The sequence below is a fragment of the Aspergillus brunneoviolaceus genome (genome assembly GCF_003184695.1).
Source record: "Aspergillus brunneoviolaceus CBS 621.78 unplaced genomic scaffold BO95scaffold_134, whole genome shotgun sequence".
NCBI lineage: Eukaryota > Fungi > Ascomycota > Eurotiomycetes > Eurotiales > Aspergillaceae > Aspergillus > Aspergillus brunneoviolaceus.
In genome coordinates this window covers 1-21,166 of record NW_020290864.1, presented here as the reverse complement: position 1 = coordinate 21,166, position 21,166 = coordinate 1, and the positions used below count along the sequence as shown (strand labels likewise).

Genomic DNA, 21,166 nt, shown 5'->3' with positions numbered 1-21,166 from the left:
AAAGGCCCGAGGGTGAGGATTCGGTGTTCCATCGAACGAAATAAGCTGTCATCATGGCCAATTACACCCACGAGGAAGATCTGGAGGACAAATCGATAATCCTAGTGACGGGAACAAACAGGTAAGCTCAGCTCCGCCCAATCGTATAGCTCCTAAGCTTCCCTGGCCCCTTATCCCGCCGCGCCCACAACCAAACACAAAAGTCGGCAGCAGAAGAGCACGACACGACGAGAACACCACAAAGCAGCACTCCAATTGACCCTCTCACTAACATTGATAACCTCTCTCTCTCTCACAAAACCAGTGGCCTCGGGTTCTCAATATGTTGCCGCCTCGTCGACGACTTCCTCAAGTCCCCCGCCAACAACCACCGCAGCCTGGCGGTGGTCTTCACCACGCGCAGCACGAAGAAGGGCACTGAGACCCAGCAGCGTCTCGAGCAGCACCTGCAGAGCACGACAACACAAACCCCCGAGCATCGGGCCCGCATCACCTTCATCCCGGAAACCGTCGACCTCTCCAGCCTACCGTCGACGCGCGCCTGCGCCCGGCGCCTCACGCGCACCCTCCCCAAGCTGGACGCCGTGATCCTCAACGCCGGCATCGGCGGCTGGACGGGCCTCAACTGGCCGCAGGCCGTCTGGGGGGTCCTGACGGATCTCGTGCACACCGTCTCCTGGCCGGGGTACAAGATCGCCCCCGTCGGCCTGCTCACGGCGCCGCAGACCACCACCCAGCGGGACCAGGAACCCCGCCTGGGCAACGTCTTCTGCGCCAACGTCTTCGGCCACTACATGCTCGCGCACAACCTGATGCCTCTACTCCGTCGAGCCTCTAGCAGCAGCAGCAGCAGCAGCAGCAGCAGTCGCATCATCTGGGTCTCCAGCATCGAAGCCACCCTCCGACACTTCTCCATCGACGACCTGCAGGGCCTCCGCACCGCGGCCCCCTACGAATCCTCCAAAGCCCTGACCGACATCCTAGCCCTGACCGCCGATCTCCCGTCCACAAGCCCGTGGACCGAGTCTTTCTGCTCCACCACGCCCTCAAACACATCCTCCACAGACGCAAACAACCCCCCTCCTACCCTGGAAACCGAGGCCGCGACCACCAAACCAAACACCTACCTCGCCCACCCCGGCATCTGCGGCACGGCGATCCTCCCGCTGCCGCTGCCGCTTATCTACGCGATGCTGATCTCCTTCTGGCTGGCGCGCCTGCTGGGCTCCCCGTGGCACACGATGTGGACGTACCTGGGGGCGTGCGCGCCCGTGTGGCTGGCGCTGGGCGGCCAGGCGGAGCTGGACGCCGCCGAGGCGCCCTACCGCGCGCACCCCGGCGGCGGCCGCGTCAAGTGGGGGTCCTCGTGCGACCGCCGCGGCCGCGACGCGGCCATCTCGACCGAGGTGGACGGCTGGGGCCACGGGGGCGTCGTCGGGCCCGCCGTCGTCGCCGCGGACCGGCTGCGGCGCCGCAAGCGCGGGGCGCGCGACCTCACGGCCGAGGAGCGGGTCGCCTTCGAGGAGCTGGGCCGCCAGTGCTGGCGGCGCATGGAGGAGCTGCGCGTGCAGTGGGAGGGGATCCTTGACCGCGAGGAGGAGCAGCTCGCACTCCAAAGCAAGGGCAAGGAGGCTGCCGCCGCTGAGCGATGATGAACACATTCCACTCCACTGGGAAAGGGGGAGAGTTTCATCCTGTAACAAATCATGCTTTCGATATTGGTGTATTCCTACTAATGTATAGGTTATTATCAAATAACATAATCTACGATAATGGAAATCAAGTCTTAACGACTACAGTAGCATTGAGCAAACGCATTTCGCAGTGATACTCTTCTTATCTTGCTTTCTTTTTTCTTTTCGTTTCTTTTCTGTTTTCTGGATTCTTGCCTCCCCGTATTTACATTCCTTGAAACAACCCATGTCCACATACGTCATTAAAATCAGATAAGAGTATTAGTCCATGTGCTCACCCCCTCTCCCCTTCGAGAAAAGCAGAACAACAACGAAGTTGTACGGAAGAAGGCGGAGAGACGACTAAAGAAGAACGACAGGCTGAAAAGCAGCTGCATCGTCGACAAAAAGAAGTCAAAAATGAGGAATAGCGGGAATTGGACGTAAGAAGTAACCAGATCGGGCCAAAGTGCTGGTCGGAGACCGCAGAAAAATGAGATTAGTAGGTTTTACAGAAGAACAGACTCGAGTCAAGACACGCTTCCACCATCAAGGCCTCTAGCATGCGAAAGTCGGTCAATCAAGCACAAGACAAAAGGAGTAAAGCGCAAGAAGGGAGATTGTTCAGGGGAGTCGGGAAAGCAATTGTATCCAGATGGGAAAAGCCAGGTCGTCGAGCAGAGCTAGCGGTGAAAAAGAGGTTTGCGACTCAAATTTCTATGCATCTGAGCATTTTCGGGAGATGGGCGAATTTTATAGAGGTGTGTAAAAGGGGCGTGGCGGCGTGAAGAGGAGGTTTTACATGATGATCGCAGGAACTAAAGGGAATGATTTGTTAGTGAACAGGGAACTGGGCCTTGTGAATTGTGCTGAGGCTTACCATCGATGTTCTGCTTGATGCTCTTGTGAGGCAGGATCGAGCCACCGTTCACGTAGACTTCATCAGCAATGGTGACATCGTCACCAAGCACGGTGACATTTTCCAAACGAGCCCACCGACCAACGGAGCTGTTCCATCCCACGATGGTCGACTTGACCCAGGCGTGGTCCTTGACCTTGCTGTTCTCCATGAGAACACAACGCTGCAAGCGGACACCGTCACCGATCACAACGTTGGGGCCAATAACTACATTGGGGCCAATGCGGCAGTTCTTGCCGATCTTGGCGGAAGGGTCGACCATGACGTTGCCGCCGTACACGTAGGGCTCACTGTTAGGAGCAAGCAGTTTGGAGTTGCGCTTCGCCAGGGAAGTCAGGTAGAGGCAGGTTCCGCTAAGGAAGTCCTTAGGCTGACCAACATCCATCCAGAAGCCCTCCAAGTCAAAGGAGTGCAGCTGGCCATCCTTCACAATGGCGGGGAATGTCTCTTGTTCGATGGAGGTGGGGCGGAGCTCGATGCGGTTCAGCACGCTGGGGTTCAGGATGTAGATACCCGCGTTGATGCGGTTGCCGACGAACTCGACGGGCTTCTCGACGAACCGATCGATCCGACTGGGGTGGTTGGGCTTGTGAACGACGACACCGTACTTGGAGGGCTCGTCAACCTTGGTGACAACAATGGTGCCCTCGTTGCCATGGCTCTTGTGGAACTCAGCAAGCTCCTTGAAGGGATAGTCGCAGATGATGTCCGAGTTCAGGACGAAGAAGGGAGAGTCGTCCTTGCCCAAGATCTTCTCTGCCAGCTTCAGGGGGCCGGCCGTGCCGAGGGGTTCGGATTCGACGGAGAATTCGATTCTGACGTTATATTGTTCCTCGTACTGTGTAAAGAGAACTTTTGTGAGTTTATCGTTTTATTCGAGTGGTGAAGGATTATCATACTTTTTTGAGGGCAGCGACCATGACATCGGGGCGGTAGTTGACAGCCAGGACAATGTCCGTGACACCTGCCGCAGCCAAGCTTTCCACCTGGTGCAGGATCATGGGCCGATTGGCGAATTCCACCAAAGGCTTAGGAAGCGTCAAGGTCTAGGGAGGAGCCGGAGATCAGCAAGCGCATCTTCGAGAAATTCCGACTGCATCGGTATGTTGGGACGTCACGATCGTCAGCGGGGAGGGCAGAGCGGGAGCTACTCACCAAAGGACGCAGGCGGGTACCGAAACCTCCGACCAAAATAAGAGCTATAAAATGTGACTCGTCAGATAAAGCAGTCGCTTGATGGCCGTGAATAGATCATAGATCTATAGACCTGTACATACCCTTCATGATTGTGGTAGTGTGTAATTGGTATTAGAGCGAAAGGGGGTAGAGGGGGTTGTTCGGAGGGGGACTTGCTCCAAACGAGTGACCGGAGCAGAATAGTATGGGCGAGGTACAAAAGATTAGATGTGAAACCCACACGGGGGAAAGAGAAGGCTAATGGAAATGTTTCGAGGTTTGGTTCAAAGTAAGACCCAGCAATCCGAGATGGACAGGGGAAGAGTGATAAGATTGAAATAGAACAGAATGGAGAAGAGAATGAATGGACGGGGGGGGAGGGGAGGGGGAGGGGGAGGGGGAAGAAGGTGGAAAAGGAGAGGAAATTGAGTTATAAGAGAAAGCGCAAGAGAGACAGAAGACGGAGAGAGAAGAGGAGAACACCTGGCTATTGTGACTTTACGACTTGACTTGATGGGGGTGGATGGGGTGGATTTTGGGGGGGGAGGAGGGGGCTGTAACGGAAGCGTATGTATGGATATTGTATGAAGATTGTATGGAGCTGTATGGAAGACTAGAGGGGAGGGCCGGAGGGCTAAGTTAAAGAAGGGCTAAAGGGCCAGCCAGAGAAGGGCCCCCGATGCACCCCCGGTGCATCCCCTTAATAGTATAAAGTGTGGGCAGCCTTATGCTAACTCACTGCTAACTACAACGTAAGGTAGTGTCCAGTGTCCACTGATCCAGGCACCGAACGGACCACTGGCTGGCTGGCGTTTCAACCACCACAAAGGCAGGCCGCAACGCACGTTTGCGGCAACGCCACCCCATTTAAAACCAGTTCCGTACCGGCAGCGTATGGTTTCAGGTCTAGAGCCATACTACCAGGTAAGTACGGATATTACTCCTGGACTAGTCGCGGCCGGATCAGGTGCTTCGTGGGGCAATCATTTCATTATTCAATTGCCCCTGGATCTTCCCATCCTTAATTATTACGCGTTGCAATAATGGAAAGGGCCATAAGCGATAGCCGGGTTTGTTCTTTCATGTGCTGATATTGTACCATACTCTCATGCAGTTACCACTACACAAAGAGGTCACTTGAAAAGGTCATTAGCATGATCTACAGCACACTTTCGTCATAATCCCCAGCCGCTTGTGTTCACCTCACCATCTCGGCATGTGGGTGCTGCTCAACCCTCCTCGGGTTGCATTCCCCCATTTGCTCGCCATCAAGACCTGGTTGTTGTAGAGCCGCGCTGAGCTTGTTACTCAAGTGTTGCAGTGAAGCAATTAGTGTATGCAGGAGGCATAATCATTGCGCCCCCCTCCCCAAGAAAAACTTCCAAACGGCTCCGGTAGCAACTCCTAGGCTTCAGGATCTTCTGATCGTCCATGTATGATCGCGTTTGAGGACAGACAATGGACTTCCTGCTTTGTCCGCCTTCTCCCCGGTTCGTGTTACCAGCCAGTCCGATCATGTGCATGGTCCGAAGCGCAATAGTGAAAGAGCAATTCTCAGCTCTCTATGCCCTTACCTACTAGACTGTGGTTGATGTTCTAAATATACTCTTGCGTATCCGGAGGCAGTGCGTTATTTGTGGTGGTAGCTTTTCCAGCCAGCCCACGTGTTAGGGGCCCCTTACCACGGTCACCGCCTACCGCATCCGGCGCAAATCGTCTGATCCACTCGCGCACCTTGCTGACTTTCTCAACCAGCAGATCCTCTTCCTTCTTGGCTGCAGGACCCTGCTGCTGCTGCTGCTGCTGCTGCTGCCGCCGTTGGAATTCTTGTAGCCTCTTGGTGCTGTAAATACCGCCTGCATCGTTTGCGTCGACCCGCTGTCGATGCAGAAGGTCAACTCTAGTGACTCCCTTTCGCAGGCTCTGCCCGTATACCCGTTCGCGGAAGGAACTCAGTCCTACCGTGCGCATCAGAACAATGTCTCGAGGCCGCAGCGTAGCCAGCGACCTTCCAAGTTCATCCTCGATAGGTTTGCGATCACCGGCCGCATGTGCCTGGTCCGCAGGAGGAAGCCAGAAGGTTACTCCAAATCCGCTTCGCGTGTCATCGCCCACTACAACCTCGACCAAGTCCAGTTCTTTCTTCCATTGCCGTGTCACAATGCGGCGTGGACGGTTGATGGTGATGATTGACACGACTAGGTTCACAGTCACGGTCTGCGGCACGATCGACGTCAAGTATGCTGCCGTAGGGATGGCCTGGAGGTCGGTGACAGATGTTTGGCCTAGAATCCCTGGGCTCGGCGCTTCTTTCTCGCTCACTGTTGCGATCGAACTCTCGGTACTATTGACCCAGATGCCGCTACCTTGGAAAGAGTTCTCAGAGCGAACCCCGGTCGCCGAAATCTCGGAAACCTCATGCACGGTGAAGGAGTGCTCGTAGAACCGTGAGAGTACTGAACCCTCTGGTTCATTGGCCGAAATCCCGCCAGAGACTGCGAGGTCGCGGGTTGCTAAGAAGCAGGCCCTTTCCTGGGAGCCCGTGTCGAACGTCCCTTGTAGCAACTGAGATGTCCGCAGGTATTGCAAGAGCCTCCACTTGACAGGGTAAGCATCTGTCAGGCGCCATGGCTCTTCGTCATCCAGATTTGATTTCTTAAAGGGAAAGATGGGCTCTGTAAGCAATTGCTCTTCATCCCACTGAAGGTTTCTCGACGTGGGTGCACCCATTAGGAAGATGAGTTTCTTGGACATCGCCTTGGCTGATATGTACAGAAGCGGCCATGAGGCTTTGGAAGCAGTACGATTGATCTGCCACGCCTTGGAGAATAATGCCGCTGTAGAGCACGGAGAGATGTAATGACTTTGTTATATAGTGTGCCAATACTCGGCTTTAGGAGATCGGACGCACCGAGATTAGGCGGTTAGTGGCGGGCTATGGATCGATAGCCCTGACCATAGACCCAGTTATATAGCAAAGTACACGAATGAGGCTCTGGAGATGAACGAGAAGAGGCTGCTGCAGACCTCGCGTCGCTGTGTCGAAGCTGAACCACGGATTGCAGACAAGTAGCATCGTCGGCTGTACGGTACTTCAAATACAGTACCGTAACTCCAGGCTCAAGATATCATTGCGAGAAGTGCCGATTGAGCTAATTGTTGACTGATCGATAGGGACATTCGAACAGCGTACTAGGTACGTATCAGCATAAATTCCTAGCATACCCACATTAATGACATCTCCATGCCAGAACGAGACATGATGTACTGCGAAACCCAATCTATTCATATTCCTCATACTCGAGGCGGGTATCACGTGGATGGGAGACAAGACTACGGAACTCCATTGAAGTCGCAGTGGCAACTTCGGCAGACGACTTTCGCCGCCCGCCGAATATCAGACTGGCCCGACATCATCATTCCCGGCTTCCATCTTCGCCCATCGATTCACTGTCTTGAAGTGATAGGAGATGGCTTTTGCCTTTGTTGAACATTGAATAGGCTCCCATATCACTCTTCTTTCCCACTTTTCTGTTGAAGGGTAATCTCCGGAATCAGCGGCCAAGTGCCGCCATCCTATAGCCCATGGCCTTCCAAGTCCCGTTCCCCATGCCGGTATGAACCATTCATTCCCTCAGTTCAACATGCCGACTCCTTTACTAATGGCGCCTTCTTGCTATAGAATCTGGCGGCAGTGACATCGGATGCTTGGCCTTCTCTGTCCAAAATACTGAATGCGCCCTGGAAACTGATCGAGCACTCCGCCTCCGCCTCCGCCCCTCAGCTGAAACGTACCGGCCACGAAACCAGTTCGATTGTATGTCCTTATATCCATCCATCGCGGGCGTCTGAGAAATTGCGTACTCATAGATATCCTCCCCAGGAAACTCGCCAAATCACGCTCCCCGAATGTCTGACCACAGTATCCTCCGAGGCTCTTAGATCGGCTGTCATGTACAAGCCGGCGGCATCTGGAATGACTCGCTCCCTGTTCGCTGGTAAATCGCCACAAATTCATATCGCATTCTCAGCCACAGACTAACTTCACTTTCATTTTCTAGCGACCACTCTTTGGGCTCCGCCATCGACCACTAGCCGTCGTCTTGCCACACCCGCCTCTCGTCTTTTCTCCACGCTGACCGCAAATCCGAACCGCATCCGCCACGCCCCGCACCTACATGGACTCTCACGTCTCCAACAACAGCGGTACCTCTTTGGGGGTCCGTCTCAGGCCTTACTAGCGCAGAGGGAGAAAACCGCGAACAACAACCCCAGTAGCGCGAACGCTCAAAATGCCTTCTACCAGGCTCTTCTGCGCGCGAACCATCCAGCCATTATCCTTGAACGGTACAGATCCGGGTACTTTGCTAGTAACGCGGCCACTGAGGCGATCTATCACAAGGCTTTGCAACGGGTCAATGGGATAGATGGCTCAACGTCTTTCTTAGGCGCCAACCAACAGTCCAATCCTGACCTGCTTCATCAACTTAAGCCCGAGCAAATACAAGCTATTGGTCAGGCCGTTGGTGCTAAAGGTATTCATGGCAAAGTACACGCGGCACCCGGCCAAACCGGCACTGGAGCTAAAGAAGCTCCTCTGTACGTCGTGGTCGAAGAGTCAAGGGGAAGCACTATTTTCCGCTGGGTGAGATTCTTTATCACGATGGCGTTCATCGCATACCTGTCTTGGGTGATTCTCGCTGTCGTTCTTGAGACCTCTGGTGTTTTGCGAAACGTCAAGGGCCCGCAGAACAACGAAGCTCAACCCGAACACCAGACCGTGCGCTTCAGCGACGTTCATGGATGCGACGAGGCCAAGGACGAGTTGCAGGAACTTGTTGAATTCTTGATCAATCCCGAACGGTTTTCCTCGCTCGGTGGCAAATTGCCGAAGGGTGTCCTTCTGGTCGGTCCCCCTGGTACTGGCAAGACTCTACTCGCGCGTGCTGTGGCAGGTGAAGCCGGTGTTCCTTTCTTCTTCATGTCTGGGTCGGAATTCGACGAAGTCTACGTTGGTGTCGGCGCCAAGCGTGTTCGGGATCTGTTCACTCAAGCCCGCAGCAAATCCCCTGCCATTATTTTTATCGACGAGTTGGACGCCATTGGTGCAAAGAGAAACGAAAGGGATGCCGCGTATGTGAAGCAGACTTTGAATCAGCTGCTTACCGAGCTCGATGGATTCAGTCAGAGCAGCGGAGTGATCATCATCGCAGCGACCAACTATCCTCAGCTGCTTGATAAGGCCCTCACGCGCCCTGGTCGTTTTGATCGGAAGGTAGTTGTCGGTCTTCCAGACGTTCGCGGTCGTATGGAGATTCTGAACCACCACATGAAGAGCGTGCAAATCGGCACTGATGTTGATGTGGAGGTCATTGCTCGTGGCACTTCTGGGTTCTCGGGTGCTGACCTTGAGAATCTTGTCAACCAGGCCGCTATTTATGCCAGCAGGAACAAGAAGACCAAGGTCGGACCCAAGGATTTCGACTATGCCAAGGACAAGATCATAATGGGCGCGGAGGCTCGCAGCCGGGTGATCCAGGATAAGGACAAGCTTCTGACTGCTTACCACGAGGCCGGCCACGCTCTCGTTGCTTACTTCTCGAAATCCTCCATGCCGCTCTATAAGATCACTATCGTGCCCCGCGGAATGGCGTTGGGTATCACACATTTCCTGCCTGAGATGGACATGGTTTCCAAGGATTACACCCAGTATCTGTCGGATATTGATGTCGCCATGGGTGGCAAAGCTGCGGAGGAGCTCATATTTGGTCCTGATAAGGTCACCAGTGGTATCTCGGCTGTAAGTTTGACCTTCTACCTTTCTTCATGGAGGGAGTCTTTGCTGACAAGTTGCAGGATATTGAAGCAGCCACCAAAACCGCTTTTGCTCTCGTCACTCAATTTGGGTACTCCAAGAAACTTGGAAATGTCGACTTGATGTCCAACTACAGCAGCCTGTCCTCGGAAACGAAACAAGAAATCGAAGCCGAGGTTCGACGCATCGTCGAGGAGGCTCGCGTTCGCGCCACCAACATTCTGACCGAGAAGCACAAGGAGCTCGAACTGCTGACCCAGGCTCTGATCAAGTACGAGACCCTGACCAAGGAAGAGATGGAGAAGGTTCTGCGGGGGGAGAAGCTCGACAAGCTGGAAACAGCGCCGGCCGCTCCCATCAAGTTGCCCGAGGTTTTGCGGGCTGCCAAGTTGCCCTCGCCGAACCCCGAGGACATACCCCCAGTAGCCACGAATTCCGCCAATGAATGAAGCGCGAGCCGCTATTCCTGACTTCTTTTTTGACCTTGACCTTCGACCTATGTCCTCTCCTCTCTCTCCCCTTTGAACCTTATCGTTGTGGAGGCTTATCAGCAGAGCCCGATAGCCTTTGCACCATCATCTTCACTACATTCCCGAATTCGATCTACCACGGAACATGATCGATTGATGTCACCGCCATTTTACCCAGATTTCTTTTGCTCTGCATCCCATTCCGGTTCTACTTTGTTCTTATCTTGTATTGTTTTCCAGACTTGGGTATATTTGGTTTCTGCTACCCCTTCTTTCATGAGTGAATCGGTCTATCCGATGTTAACATGTATGTAGCAAGCTTGAGGGCGGTGTTTCTTACGACAGATGATGGTATAGGGCGTCATCTGGCGCCAAGGGGGTTACCATGGAACCTTTTTGTGCGTAACATGTGTACATACATGTATCAAAATTTGCATGAGTACCGAACACGCAAAGCGAGATGTTTGTAGAGCAGATCACTAGCAATACACATTTAATCATAGCCCTGCTACTTTGGATGTACCGAAAAGAGGAAAGATGAGAATTGGCGCTGTTGCTGGGTTAGGTTCGGGTGCGGCAGGGATATCTATCTGTAGGATTAGGTTGGTAAGCTAGTCTCACAGCTGCGGTCATGCGGTCCATTTTTTTAGGAGATGAGACTTGGACATCAGCGGCGAAGAAAGAAATCAGCCTTGGGGTTGAAATCTTCATCCGCAGTAGTAGTGTCGTGCATTCTGACCGATTTCAGAACAATGGTATGGTGCTCAGCGCAATCCCCTCAACCATCTCGCCCTATCTGTTGTCCCCTGGCATACGCCCATATGGATCTACCAGAATGACCATCTGTACATCTACACTTCCATCTTCAATATTCCAATCCCATCCATTCCCTCCCCCCTTTGCTAACCCCACCAACCCCTCTCTACCTGTACCCAGATCCCACATTCAAGATCCAGATCCATATAGATATGAAAATGTGTATAAAGTATGTATGTATATATGCAACCCAACCATTCCACAAAACCGACCCTCATAACCCCACACCAAAACAACAAGAAAGTAAACAACGACCCTCCTTCCCCGCATGAAAGGGCAATGGCAAGACAAAACTACCAACTCGTCCTCCCCGTCCCCCGATCAAACCCGCCCCGCAACTGCTCCGCCGGCTTGACCACCTTCCCCTGCAACACGGTGTACCGGATGATATTCTCGCAGTCCTGCGGCTTCACTCGGGCCAGCCAGATCCCCTGGGCTGCGCCTTCGGCTGCCGCGTCGGCAGTGGCACCGGGTGCGCCAGTGCCAGCAGAAGATCCGTTCCACCCCGACTCCCTGCGCCGATAGACAATCACATTGGCGGCGTACTTGTGCCCGCCGACGTGGTTGATGAAGTAGATTCCCACGCCGCCGGGCCGCTCGTCGTCCAGGTCGCGGTACAGATTCAGGTGGCGCAGGTGGCGCTCGAACTCCTTGCGCAGGAGCGGGGCGGACTGGCCGCAGCGGGCGTCGCGGGTGCGGTGCGAGCAGAGGAGGATGATGGCGGAGTGGGGGCAGGGGCGGGCGCGGAGCGGGGTCAGGGCCGAGAGATCTGTCTCCTCGAGGTCGGGGGCGGTAGTGCTGGTGCTGGTGCCGGTGCTGGTGCCGGTCCCCGTCAGCGGGGTGGTGGTGGTCGGGCCGCGGCTGACGAAGTAATTGATCAGATCTGGCGCCAGGGCGGGCGTGACGTGGTCGATGAGGGTGAAGCTCGGCAGGCAGAGGACGGTGGTGGGCTGCTGGCCCGGTTCGTGGTAGTGGTATTCGTCCGGGACGGGCATGTTGGAGGCGGAGAGTTTGAGTTTCTAGTCCATGATGGGAAAATTAGTTAGTTGGGTTCGATGGATTGCGTGCGGGAGAGTAGGCGCAATCTTTTGCGTCAGTGGGAAAAAAAAAAGAGGCTGACGCACCCCATTGCTCGGAACAAGCCCCCCCTTCTCGATCGCCTCCATCACGCTCCCCGGCTCGTCTGCCACGTCGCGCACCCAGTCCGTCTTGCCTGTCGCGACGAGCACGTGCGTCGCCCACTCGCTGATGTTCCCGTACATGTTGTCATCCTGGTCCACGTCGAACTTGGCTGGGTACTTCACTGTGCAGGAGGCGCAGTCGTGCAGGCACTCCTCGCCGTCTATGGCTGGGTCGACCTTGGGGAATAGCGTCTCGGCGGGCTGGACTTCTTCGGCGGCGGCGGCGGCGGCGGCATTCTCGTCGCTGGCTTTGGGACTGTCTGCCGGGGTGGCCGAGCGACTTGGCGTGAAGAAGGCTGCGCCTCGTTGGATGAATGATTGCATGGTTTTGGGTGTTTGTGGGAGGGACCGGGGGAGGGTAGGAGTTTTGGAAGCTGCGCGGGACAGAAATTCTAGCTATCAAGAAGGAGGGGAAACGTCAGATCTTATCAATCACTCTGCCAAGCCACAAACACTGATGATGGAATAATTGACTAAGATTCGCTTGCCGATGCGCCGATTGGTGGACATCACGTGCCTTGAGCCCGAAAAGCCGAGCTGCTCGGAAGAAGTGGGGGAGACCATCCCGACCTAGACATTGAACAAGACCAACGAGAGTATGACGAAACTAATGAATTGCGTTACTCCTCGGATTTAATGATCAAATCTAAACTAGCTTCCTTTCCCCCCACCACTAGCAGAGGGGCTCGGAACTCGGGATTAAAGGCGTTCCCTCGACCCTCCAAAATTAAAGGCATACGGCAGATCCGACGGTCCCCGGGCTTCAACCAAATGAATGACGCTGCCACCAGAGCTGTTGGACGGCAGTCGCCTAAGCGAGCGCATCGATGGCGTCCGCGGCGGCTCCATGGCCCGACCACGCGTAGTCGGCCGCCGCGACCAGACAGGCGACCAGCGCCCGTGCTGTCTGGCGGCGGACCGGGCATCCCAGGACGAGGCATTCGACGGCCGCAGGCTGTTGCTGCGCCCGCGGGACAACACTCCCTCACTATCCTGAAACGAATCGATGGTCTCCGTCTCCCCTTCCTCGTCCGAGGGCCCGATGATGGACTCGCTCTCCGTCTGACTGCTGGCTCCGTCCTCCTCCTCCGCCGCCTGCAGCTCAGCCAGCACCCGCGGATCCAGCCCCGTCATGCCCCGTAGCAGCTCCGCAAAGACGTGCATCAGCTCCCGGAACTCGTTCTCGTGGAGATCCCGCGACGAGAAGCGCGCCCGTTCGTAGCGCGCGATGAACTCCGCGCCCACCTCCGGCGGTCGGACGACATCCAGCGACGCGAGGTGCTGCAGGTACGCGCGCAGGCCCATGGAGACCGGTCGCCGCAGGACTTCCACCACCCGGGTGTCCGGGAACGACTCATCGGCGTCGGAGAACGGCGCGCGGAGGGACTGATGCACCCCGGCGAAGATTGGGTCGGGGGGAGCGAGGGAGACGGCTTTGGCTTCGATCAGGTGAGGCAGTTCCTGGATCACGGTCCGGTACGGGAGGTCCGGCAGATCCGCGCACGAGGGCGACGACCAGCCAGGGTGTTCGATGGGACCCCAGGGTGGGTGGTCGCGGTCGATCAGCAGCGACTCGTAGTTGGCGAAGGCATCCCCGTCGGCGGCCAGGTCCCGCGGGCGGGCTTGGTAGGCGATGATCGCGCTGTGGGCTAGGCCCTCCTTCACCAGTCGTCGCACGCTCTTGCCCACATCTTCCTTCTCCACGGGGATCCAGGCCTTGGGAATGCCGGATAGAACGGTACGGTTGGTATAGAGACGGGTCGCGTATATGAGGATGGCGAGAATGAATGTAACGACGTAGCCGCCCGTGATGATAAAGATGTTCGTGAGGCGGCGGGTGATGTAGCACTGGTAGATGGCGTCGGCGGGAGTCAGGATGATCAGAAAGAAGAGGATCACCGAAAGGAAGATAAAGAATGTCAAGTTGAGGAAGCGCTGGAGGTTGAGGGCCATAATCGCGCACACATCATATCGCGCATTGTCAGCCCCTGCGCCGCTCGAGTTACAGGCACGAGCTGGCTGGGAGGATGTCAGGGATGCGGATTCCGGAAGGGGCCCCGACCGGGTAAAGGAGGTTCGGGTCACGTGATTCGTAGATAGATACCAGGTAGTTATAGTTAACGAACTAAACATTACTAACCCTCACCAAATATCACTAACTACACATCACTAAATAACCTAACCCCTACGGCAGTTGCAGGCGCTTGGTGAGCAGACGATGGCATTAACAATGTGTATATATTCATCTACCTCCCATGCAATCTATTGCTCTACAAATCACATAACGCTGAACGGTCCAAATCTATGCAAGCCCCTCAATCATCCTCCACGGCGACCTCGTCCTCCGGCTTGGGCTCGAACTGAGCGCGAGCGCGGCGGATGACCCGCTCAATACCATCCAGACCCATCTTCAGGACATCCATCTTGGGGCCGTAGCTCAGACGAACGAAGTGGTGGCAAGGACTGTCGAAGAGATCACGTCTCTTGGCGGGGTTCAGGTCGAAGAAGATACCGGGAACCACAATGACCTTCTCAGTCAGAAGGGCATTGAAGAAGTTCAACCCGTCGGAAATGTTAGCCTCCTTGGGGAGAGGAGGCTCCAGAGAGGTGAGATCGAGCCAGATGTAGAATGTGGCCTGCGGGACATCCTTCACGCGGAAGCCGATCTCGTGCAGGCGCTTAAGAACGAAATCTCTCTTTTCGCGGAAGTGGGATTGCAGCGCCTTCATCTCGGCTCTCACCAAGTCGGGCTCGAGCATGGGAATGGCGGCCTCCTGGAAGGGCACGTTGGCACCACCGTCCAAGTAGGAACCGGCAGAGCCCAGAGCATCCACAAACTCCTTGGGGCCAACAACCCAGGCAATACGCCATCCCGGGAGACGGAAACGCTTGGTGAGACCGTCAATCAGGAGCACATCTGTCATAGTCAGCATCGAAAGCATGCCAAGAGTTCAGGAGGGGTCAGCTAGCGAACCATCTTGGTTAACGTCCACCACGTGCTCAGCACCGCTGATCGTGGTTCCATCACAGTCCGTGGTATAGTTGTAACCACCGTAGAACTCATCGAGGATCAGTGTCGCGCGATCTCTGCAAATGTCTTGAATGCGAGCGAGCTCCTCGTTGTCAACAAAGTGACCGGTGGGGTTGCGGGGGTTGGAGGTCAAGAGAACGGAGGTACCACGGGCGATCTCCTCGGCAATCTTGTCGGGGTGAATGTGGTAGTGGTCATCCTGGGCAAGAGGAATGGGGATAGGCGCGATCTAAATAGCACATTTGTCAGAATCTAACAACGCCACTGGCTGATCGCTGTTGACGAGCCGGAGCCGTGTCGCACACTTACGTTCTTGAACAAGGTCAACATCTCCGAGTAGGCGGAGTAATCGGGGATAGGGAAAGACAGGTAGGAGTTGCCCAGGATGGCAGCGATACGGATCAACCCAGCACGGCCACCGGGGACAATGCAGACGTTCTCCCAAGTGTACTGGCTCTCCTTGCCCTGACGGTAGTGTTCGTTGTACAACCGGGCGACGGCGGCGCGCAGAGGCTTGATACCGGCGGTCGGGCCGTATTCGCGGGCGGCGGAGGTGATGGGGATGCTCGTAGGACGGGGGAAACTGCCTTCGATCTCATCGTCGGCCTCGGGGGCACCCTGGCCCAGGTTCGCCCAGGCAGAGGGATCCTCTGCGTAACCGTGCTCAGTGGCACGTTCTGTGCACCAGACGACACCCGTGGAGGCACGAGAGGCATCGAGACCGGCATGGGGACGGTGACCCTCATGGGCGCTGCGGAATTGCCGGTGGGTTTCCGATCGGAGTTCTGCAAGGGCGAGATCCGTCAGATGGCATGCACGTAATAAATAGCTTAAAAGACCATTGTTCCTTAGAAGAATAGCCTTTGTCGTCGACATTGCCCCGCTAACACCGATGTGTCATTCCCCTCTCATCTGGTTCCAAGTCCGAGATGCGGCACAATCGCCGCTCTATAGACTCCACCATTCCGAGGCACAGAGTAAAGGGGGGAGAACAACAATCAAAATCAATGTGACGTACCGTTCTCGGACAATTCCTTGCCCAGAGAAAACCGACGGTTTCCCGGGCGCAAGATGCTGACGCGACGGCCGGAGAAAGACATGATGGACTGCTTGGCAGGAGAGGGGCCTAGCGTTATCGACTATATGTACGCACTAAATGTACAGTACAGGGGTCGCAAGGAAAAAAAGTCGGTGGCGATTTCTCGACCTTCGATGTCAGAGAGCAACAAAAGTGTAAGTAGGAAAAGAATCAAAGCACCAGTCTGCTTGGTTGCCTTGGAAGTCCTAGACAATGTCAGAGACGATGAGAAGAAGATAAAGAAGAGGAATGAGACGAACAAGAGGTGGAGGGGAGGGAATGATAATATAATATAAGGCAAGAATAGAAACAATTTGTTAATGGAAATGCAGGAGATGAGAGAAAAAAAATAAAAAGAAAAAAAGGCGGCCTGAGTTATTTGGGTCGACGAGGCAGAGACAAACTCGAGGGAAGGGAAGGGGAAGGGAAGGGAAAGGCCTCCAACTGGAGTTGGAGATCCAACTTTCTACTAGTAACTACAACCAGGCACTCTTTCAGACTTCCTTTCAGTCAATCCCCACCAACCATCAGCATCATGAAAGCCATAAGCAGCAACTAGTTTAGTGACTAGTCCACAGTCCACCGCCATGAACTAGTCAGCATCCTCCACATCATCATCCTTTTCCGACGTCGGATGCCGTCATACTATTGGCAGTCCGACTCCTCGAGACGGTCAATCCCTCAAAACTCATTCACGTCAAGCATCCTCCCTCCCCCCTGAATCGATACAGAGACTCGGATAATCCCGCATGGTCGGGGGAACTCGCTCAGGAGGTCGTGCGCACCTGTTGGGTTTTGAAACATGATAAATGCCTCACTACCAAGTTGTCACTATGCATAGTAGCATACAAGAACACGACAAATCATCCAATCCTCCTTTTCTTTCGAAATCCTCCCGTCCAGACCGCATCGATTTCCGTCCCGATCGACGGGTGGATGATGGAATGGGAAAAGAGTGGAATAAAAAGTGGAACACTCGGATGGGACCCGAATTCCCGGTTCTTGTGCAACCTTCAGCCCTGGAAGAGAGACAGACACAACCCGTATATTAAATTCGAACAACCAAGGGGAGAAGAATTTCAGGAGAGAGAGAGAGGTGTGTGGCTTTTGGACAAGTCTCATTGCATCCTGTTGTTTGCCCCTCTTCTCTGATAGACCTGCCCCTCCCTGCCCAAGCCTCACTCAACAGTCACACAAAGTGGCAGGCCCTACGCTAAATTTGTACACTCTATTCAATTAAGAAAGAAGGGAGGAAACAAGTCTATTTCATTACGATTGAGGCACTCCGGCCATATTTCCCAACCGTCGTATCCAACCCGCTGTCAGACACGACCCAACGCAACCAAAACACAACAGGCAAGCTTCAAATGAAAATGCAGGAACACTGTACAACTCGTCTTTCCAACCCGCAAGCCAGTATGCGTGAAAAGAAATAGCAGTATACATACATCATGCAGTCATGTAGATCAGATCAAACAGTCATCAACATTGCCGCAGAAAAGACATTCCCAGTAAATCGACATGATATGATCCAGCACAATTCCTAAGACACGACTCCATGCGATGGAACAAGCAGAGCAGCAACCTAGCCAAGGACATGATCCCTGCAAAGGCGCATGGCATGCAAGAATCAGAGACTTCCCAGAGCCTCAAGGCCAATCCAGTGAACAACGAGGGTCGGAAGGCAACCAGGAGACAGCACCGGCGAATGGTTTTGGCAATCGGTGTCTCTTCTCTTTCCAACTCATACAATATAGGTGGTATTGGCAGTAAGTGAGAAACACAAGACGAACAGAGGCGAGAAGGGGGAATAAATGAAGAACAAAGCAAGAAAGACAAAGAGCGGTGAAGGGGAAGCTGGCCATGCCAAAGCGTCTGACATTGCTGCGGCTCTGTTGCAGCTCTGGCACACCTAGGTCTCGACTGCCTGGCAGTACAGTTGGATCTCCCCCACTTGGCCCCGGGCGAGCATATCACGCTGCTGCTCCCGCCATTCCAAGAATGCCAACTGAACCGCTTCGTCGCTGTCAATGGTCACAAAGTCTCCGTCCTCGTCCCGGTATCGGAGTCGGACTGATTTGCTCGTTATCGACTTGGTAGTGAATCGAGCCAGTTTGGCGTCAACTCGGTCGATCAGGGAACGGAACATGATGTTGCTTGCAATAACCAACGTAACGTAATTATCATCAAAGTTGACCTTCACCTTAAGCTGTGTGGGCATGAGTGGCTCCTCGTCGGGCTCATAGCTCAGGGGGGAGGTTGGCTGATCGGTAGCTGACGTGTTGGGGCGGTGATCACCATATTGAGGCTCATTGAAATGGGTGGGAGAGACATGTTGCGAGTTGCTAAGGTGGTTGGCGTTTCGAATGGGAAGTTGAGTATTGGAGGTGGGGGAGTTGTTCTGGCTGCGGTTGACTGGCGCCTTCATGCTGGCCATATGAGCGGGAATAGGTGGGACAGGAACAGTCTCCATCGACTGCATATACCGACGGAGCTCGGCGTTGTGAATATCGGGACTACTAGCGGACCGCATCCGCTGTGCCATGCCATTAGCTGCCTGGGCGGAACCTCCTGACATGGGAGGTAGCGAGGGACGCTGAGCACTTCGTCCATTCGACGCGCCGTTGAAATAGGGGTTGGAGTTGGGACCATCCCTGGACGTAGCTCGAGACAAGGCAGGGGCCGTGTAGCGAGGGTGGTCTTCGCTCCAGTTGGTGGTAGGCGTGGCCTGTCGGCTGCTAAAGTAGCCGGTGGACTGCGAACTGGACCTGGTCGATGGGGTTTCGGCTACCGGGGAGAAATAAGAGTTGGCGTTCCTCTCAGCTGGTGACATACTGCCCCCGGGGAACTGCGTATGTACCGACAGACTGGGATCAGGCACAGGAAAGCGAGGCAGGCGACCAACTGGACCAGAGCTGCCACTGCCGCCTGTTGCTGAACGAGTCCGGAGACTCGTGCTTGAGGCGTTCCGACTCATGGGAAACTCGGAGAAGAAAGCAGCTTCTTTGGTTGCAGCCTGCTCTTCGTCATACTCCTGCTGGTAGGGATTGGGCATGTTGGCCATGGACTTCATGTACGTGAATTCAGTTTCGGATGTGCTGGTATTGCGGGCGCTGCGCTGTTCCGCTTGGATTGCTCGTTGTGCTTCGATGTCCCTGCTCCATTTGCGCATGACATCCTCGTTCTGATAGCGAATGATAAAGTTGTCGACGACACCTGGATCGCCCTTCCAGAAGATCTGGATTCGATATGATCCTGCCGTGAAGCGAAGTCAGAAACATGGCTATATAATTACATTTTGGGCGTCCTTGGGCATATGACCAGAGGCCTAACAAAGACAGATGGGATGTTTAGAAAGATAGAACCATACCTGGCTTCGGCATACACAGGACATCCGTCACATTGGCCATATAAATGCGGCCTTTGAGCTGAAGGCGTGGTTTGCCCTTGCCAGCCGTGGCAGGTTTGTCCTTTCCGACCATCAACTTTGTCTTCTGCTTGTTAGGGTTGATATCCTTGCAGCATAGTAGAATCCGCTCGAAGAGGTATATATGATACTAGATAGTGCGAAGGAGATTCCCGAAGTCAGCCTGTGGATCTCAAGCCTTTAAAGCGACCGAATCCACGCTGGATTCCTCTAATAGGAACGAGGCGATTTGAGTGTATACTAACCTCTCTTTCGGAATCCTTTCCGTTGTCACCTTTGATGACGGAGAACGTGCCGAATCGTAACAGATCTCCAAAAGCATCTATTTTCAGTGCCTTCCAATCATCAACGCGGTCATCTAAGTCTTTAACCGCTGTCTGCAGGTGTTCCTTGTCAATCGCATCATTGGCCGAGTCCAAAACCGACTGGATGGCATCAATTGCCCGCTGGATATCGTTCTGGAGATCGGGGTTCTCCATCTGCTTGCCGAGCTCCTGTGGGACGATTAGCGGCATGAAAAAGGAGAAGGTTCATTTGTAGTTCACTATAAGGATCCATACCTTGAGCATCAAAGGGTACTTCGTCAGGCGCTGGAAAGGTTTGACGAAAAAGCCGTTCAGCGTTGCGGGTTGCGCCACCATTTGTTGCAAGTCCAGGGATCGCGGGGCCACGCGGATCTTATCCCATTCTCTTAGACAGACCTCATCACATCTCAACTGGTTCGCGATAAAAGGCTCGTATTGCTTGAATGCCTCTTCGTGCTGTGTGAATAGTTCGCCCCAGTTCTGTCGCTCTTCTGGCAAAGCGTAGTGCTGCTCGATCCGAATCAAAAATCGCTGTGCGAAATCGAGGAGGTTATTCAGGTTCAAGAAGATTTGATGGCTATGGTCTCCTGTTAGGGCTCCCGTTTCTTCCAACTCCTTCTTCAAGGCTTGGAGATTCTGCAAGTGGTGGACATAGTCGCGCTCCGTTTCCAGCAACTCCTTGAGAATGTGTTCTCGCTTTGTCAGCTTCACGGCGCCTTTCACCGGAGCGCGTGCTGCCTCGTCCGACGGTCGCTTTAACTGTCCCTGCATCTCCAGGATGTCCAGAACACGATTCACCATCTTGATCACTTTGAGAAAGCCGGTGGTATTTTCCCCATACAGATCGGTAATTAGGAAGCAATCCTGTTGAGGAAACGCTAGTTCCTGCAGCGATGCCTGCAGAAACTTGAAGGTGGCGGCCTTGGGTCGTTTGGCCTCGGGCACCTTGGCGGGATCAATCTCCAGGTTCTCATCTGGGCCCGAAGCGTTGTAGATGGCCAGGAGGGGGTATCCATTCCGCAAGCAATTCCACAGCGAGGCCACGGGATCGGTGTTGCCTTGCACGAGGTCCGCCTCCTCCATCTCTTGCAAATGAGGTTCGAAGTTGGGCACCTCTGCTAACCGCTTCTTGAGGTTGACGCAGCTCTGGTATATGGATTCACCGCCGCGGCGGTTGATGATGTTGTCCTCGGCGATAGGACCGCCATTTGAGATGACGGTCTCGGCCATCGCGTATTGAGGCCGACTGGGACCGGGCTGGGGGAAGGGGGGGGG

At 54.5% G+C, this 21,166-nt stretch overlaps 8 protein-coding genes across 8 annotated transcripts; 2 read left to right on the top strand and 6 right to left on the bottom strand.

Annotated features, from left to right (window-relative positions):
• Window positions 1-302: 302 nt before the first annotated feature.
• BO95DRAFT_490332 (3-keto-steroid reductase) lies at window positions 303-1,990 on the top strand (the record flags this gene model as incomplete). Its single annotated transcript, XM_025590614.1, has 1 exon — window positions 303-1,990. A coding segment is annotated over one exon (1,350 nt), but the record flags the coding sequence as incomplete, so codon positions are not given.
• Window positions 1,991-2,471: 481 nt separating this feature from the next.
• BO95DRAFT_437410 (mannose-1-phosphate guanyltransferase) lies at window positions 2,472-3,876 on the bottom strand (the record flags this gene model as incomplete). The annotated part of the gene is made up of 5 exons (XM_025585274.1): window positions 2,472-2,491; window positions 2,554-3,430; window positions 3,492-3,638; window positions 3,748-3,791; window positions 3,870-3,876. The coding sequence occupies 5 exons, from the start codon at window positions 3,874-3,876 to the stop codon at window positions 2,472-2,474; spliced, it is 1,095 nt and encodes a 364-aa protein (XP_025436155.1).
• Window positions 3,877-4,906: 1,030 nt separating this feature from the next.
• Window positions 4,907-6,989, bottom strand: BO95DRAFT_448559 (uncharacterized protein). The gene has a single exon (XM_025587879.1). It carries the CDS (start codon window positions 6,496-6,498, stop codon window positions 5,365-5,367), a length of 1,134 nt encoding a protein of 377 aa, XP_025436154.1. The 5' UTR covers window positions 6,499-6,989; the 3' UTR covers window positions 4,907-5,364.
• A 126-nt stretch (window positions 6,990-7,115) lies between these two features.
• On the top strand, window positions 7,116-10,520 carry BO95DRAFT_402032 (i-AAA protease YME1). Its single transcript, XM_025583880.1, has 5 exons — window positions 7,116-7,383; window positions 7,451-7,585; window positions 7,652-7,766; window positions 7,830-9,568; window positions 9,625-10,520. Exons 1-5 carry the CDS (start codon window positions 7,354-7,356, stop codon window positions 10,030-10,032), a joined length of 2,427 nt encoding a protein of 808 aa, XP_025436153.1. The 5' UTR covers window positions 7,116-7,353; the 3' UTR covers window positions 10,033-10,520.
• A 506-nt stretch (window positions 10,521-11,026) lies between these two features.
• BO95DRAFT_448556 (sucrase/ferredoxin-like domain-containing protein) lies at window positions 11,027-12,431 on the bottom strand. Its single transcript, XM_025587878.1, has 2 exons — window positions 11,994-12,431; window positions 11,027-11,888 (listed from the first exon to the last, which is right to left on the bottom strand). The coding sequence occupies exons 1-2, from the start codon at window positions 12,372-12,374 to the stop codon at window positions 11,163-11,165; spliced, it is 1,107 nt and encodes a 368-aa protein (XP_025436152.1). The 5' UTR covers window positions 12,375-12,431; the 3' UTR covers window positions 11,027-11,162.
• A 66-nt stretch (window positions 12,432-12,497) lies between these two features.
• Window positions 12,498-14,072, bottom strand: BO95DRAFT_448555 (aminotransferase, classes I and II). Its single transcript, XM_025587877.1, has one exon. It carries the CDS (start codon window positions 14,001-14,003, stop codon window positions 12,750-12,752), a length of 1,254 nt encoding a protein of 417 aa, XP_025436151.1. The 5' UTR covers window positions 14,004-14,072; the 3' UTR covers window positions 12,498-12,749.
• Window positions 14,073-14,269: 197 nt separating this feature from the next.
• On the bottom strand, window positions 14,270-16,557 carry BO95DRAFT_448553 (pyridoxal phosphate-dependent aminotransferase). The gene is made up of 4 exons (XM_025587876.1): window positions 16,100-16,557; window positions 15,391-15,866; window positions 15,025-15,310; window positions 14,270-14,967 (listed from the first exon to the last, which is right to left on the bottom strand). Exons 1-4 carry the CDS (start codon window positions 16,179-16,181, stop codon window positions 14,366-14,368), a joined length of 1,446 nt encoding a protein of 481 aa, XP_025436150.1. The 5' UTR covers window positions 16,182-16,557; the 3' UTR covers window positions 14,270-14,365.
• Window positions 16,558-18,003: 1,446 nt separating this feature from the next.
• On the bottom strand, window positions 18,004-21,159 carry BO95DRAFT_46519 (Rho family guanine nucleotide exchange factor CDC24). The gene is made up of 4 exons (XM_025589122.1): window positions 20,147-21,159; window positions 19,832-20,080; window positions 19,530-19,716; window positions 18,004-19,414 (listed from the first exon to the last, which is right to left on the bottom strand). The coding sequence occupies exons 1-4, from the start codon at window positions 21,119-21,121 to the stop codon at window positions 18,072-18,074; spliced, it is 2,754 nt and encodes a 917-aa protein (XP_025436149.1). The 5' UTR covers window positions 21,122-21,159; the 3' UTR covers window positions 18,004-18,071.
• Window positions 21,160-21,166: the final 7 nt, after the last annotated feature.

Bases quoted from the DNA above. Each gene is read 5' to 3' on its own strand.
- BO95DRAFT_448559 (XM_025587879.1), bottom strand. From the start codon at position 6,498: ATGGGTGCACCCACGTCGAGAAACCTTCAGTGGGATGAAGAGCAATTG.
- BO95DRAFT_402032 (XM_025583880.1), top strand. From the start codon at position 7,354: ATGGCCTTCCAAGTCCCGTTCCCCATGCCG. The intron at 7,384-7,450 runs GTATGAACCATT...TTCTTGCTATAG, and splicing joins AAGTCCCGTTCCCCATGCCG to AATCTGGCGGCAGTGACATC. The intron at 7,586-7,651 runs GTATGTCCTTAT...TATCCTCCCCAG, and splicing joins GCCACGAAACCAGTTCGATT to GAAACTCGCCAAATCACGCT.
- BO95DRAFT_448556 (XM_025587878.1), bottom strand. From the start codon at position 12,374: ATGCAATCATTCATCCAACGAGGCGCAGCCTTCTTCACGCCAAGTCGC. The intron at 11,889-11,993 runs GTGCGTCAGCCT...ATCATGGACTAG, and splicing joins GGCTTGTTCCGAGCAATGGG to AAACTCAAACTCTCCGCCTC.
- BO95DRAFT_448555 (XM_025587877.1), bottom strand. From the start codon at position 14,003: ATGGCCCTCAACCTCCAGCGCTTCCTCAACTTGACATTCTTTATCTTC.
- BO95DRAFT_448553 (XM_025587876.1), bottom strand. From the start codon at position 16,181: ATGTCTTTCTCCGGCCGTCGCGTCAGCATCTTGCGCCCGGGAAACCGT. The intron at 15,867-16,099 runs GTACGTCACATT...TCGCCCTTGCAG, and splicing joins CAAGGAATTGTCCGAGAACG to AACTCCGATCGGAAACCCAC. The intron at 15,311-15,390 runs GTAAGTGTGCGA...TGTGCTATTTAG, and splicing joins TGTTGACCTTGTTCAAGAAC to ATCGCGCCTATCCCCATTCC.
- BO95DRAFT_46519 (XM_025589122.1), bottom strand. From the start codon at position 21,121: ATGGCCGAGACCGTCATCTCAAATGGCGGTCCTATCGCCGAGGACAAC. The intron at 20,081-20,146 runs GTATGGATCCTT...ATCGTCCCACAG, and splicing joins AGTACCCTTTGATGCTCAAG to GAGCTCGGCAAGCAGATGGA. The intron at 19,717-19,831 runs GTTAGTATACAC...CGCACTATCTAG, and splicing joins GAAAGGATTCCGAAAGAGAG to TATCATATATACCTCTTCGA.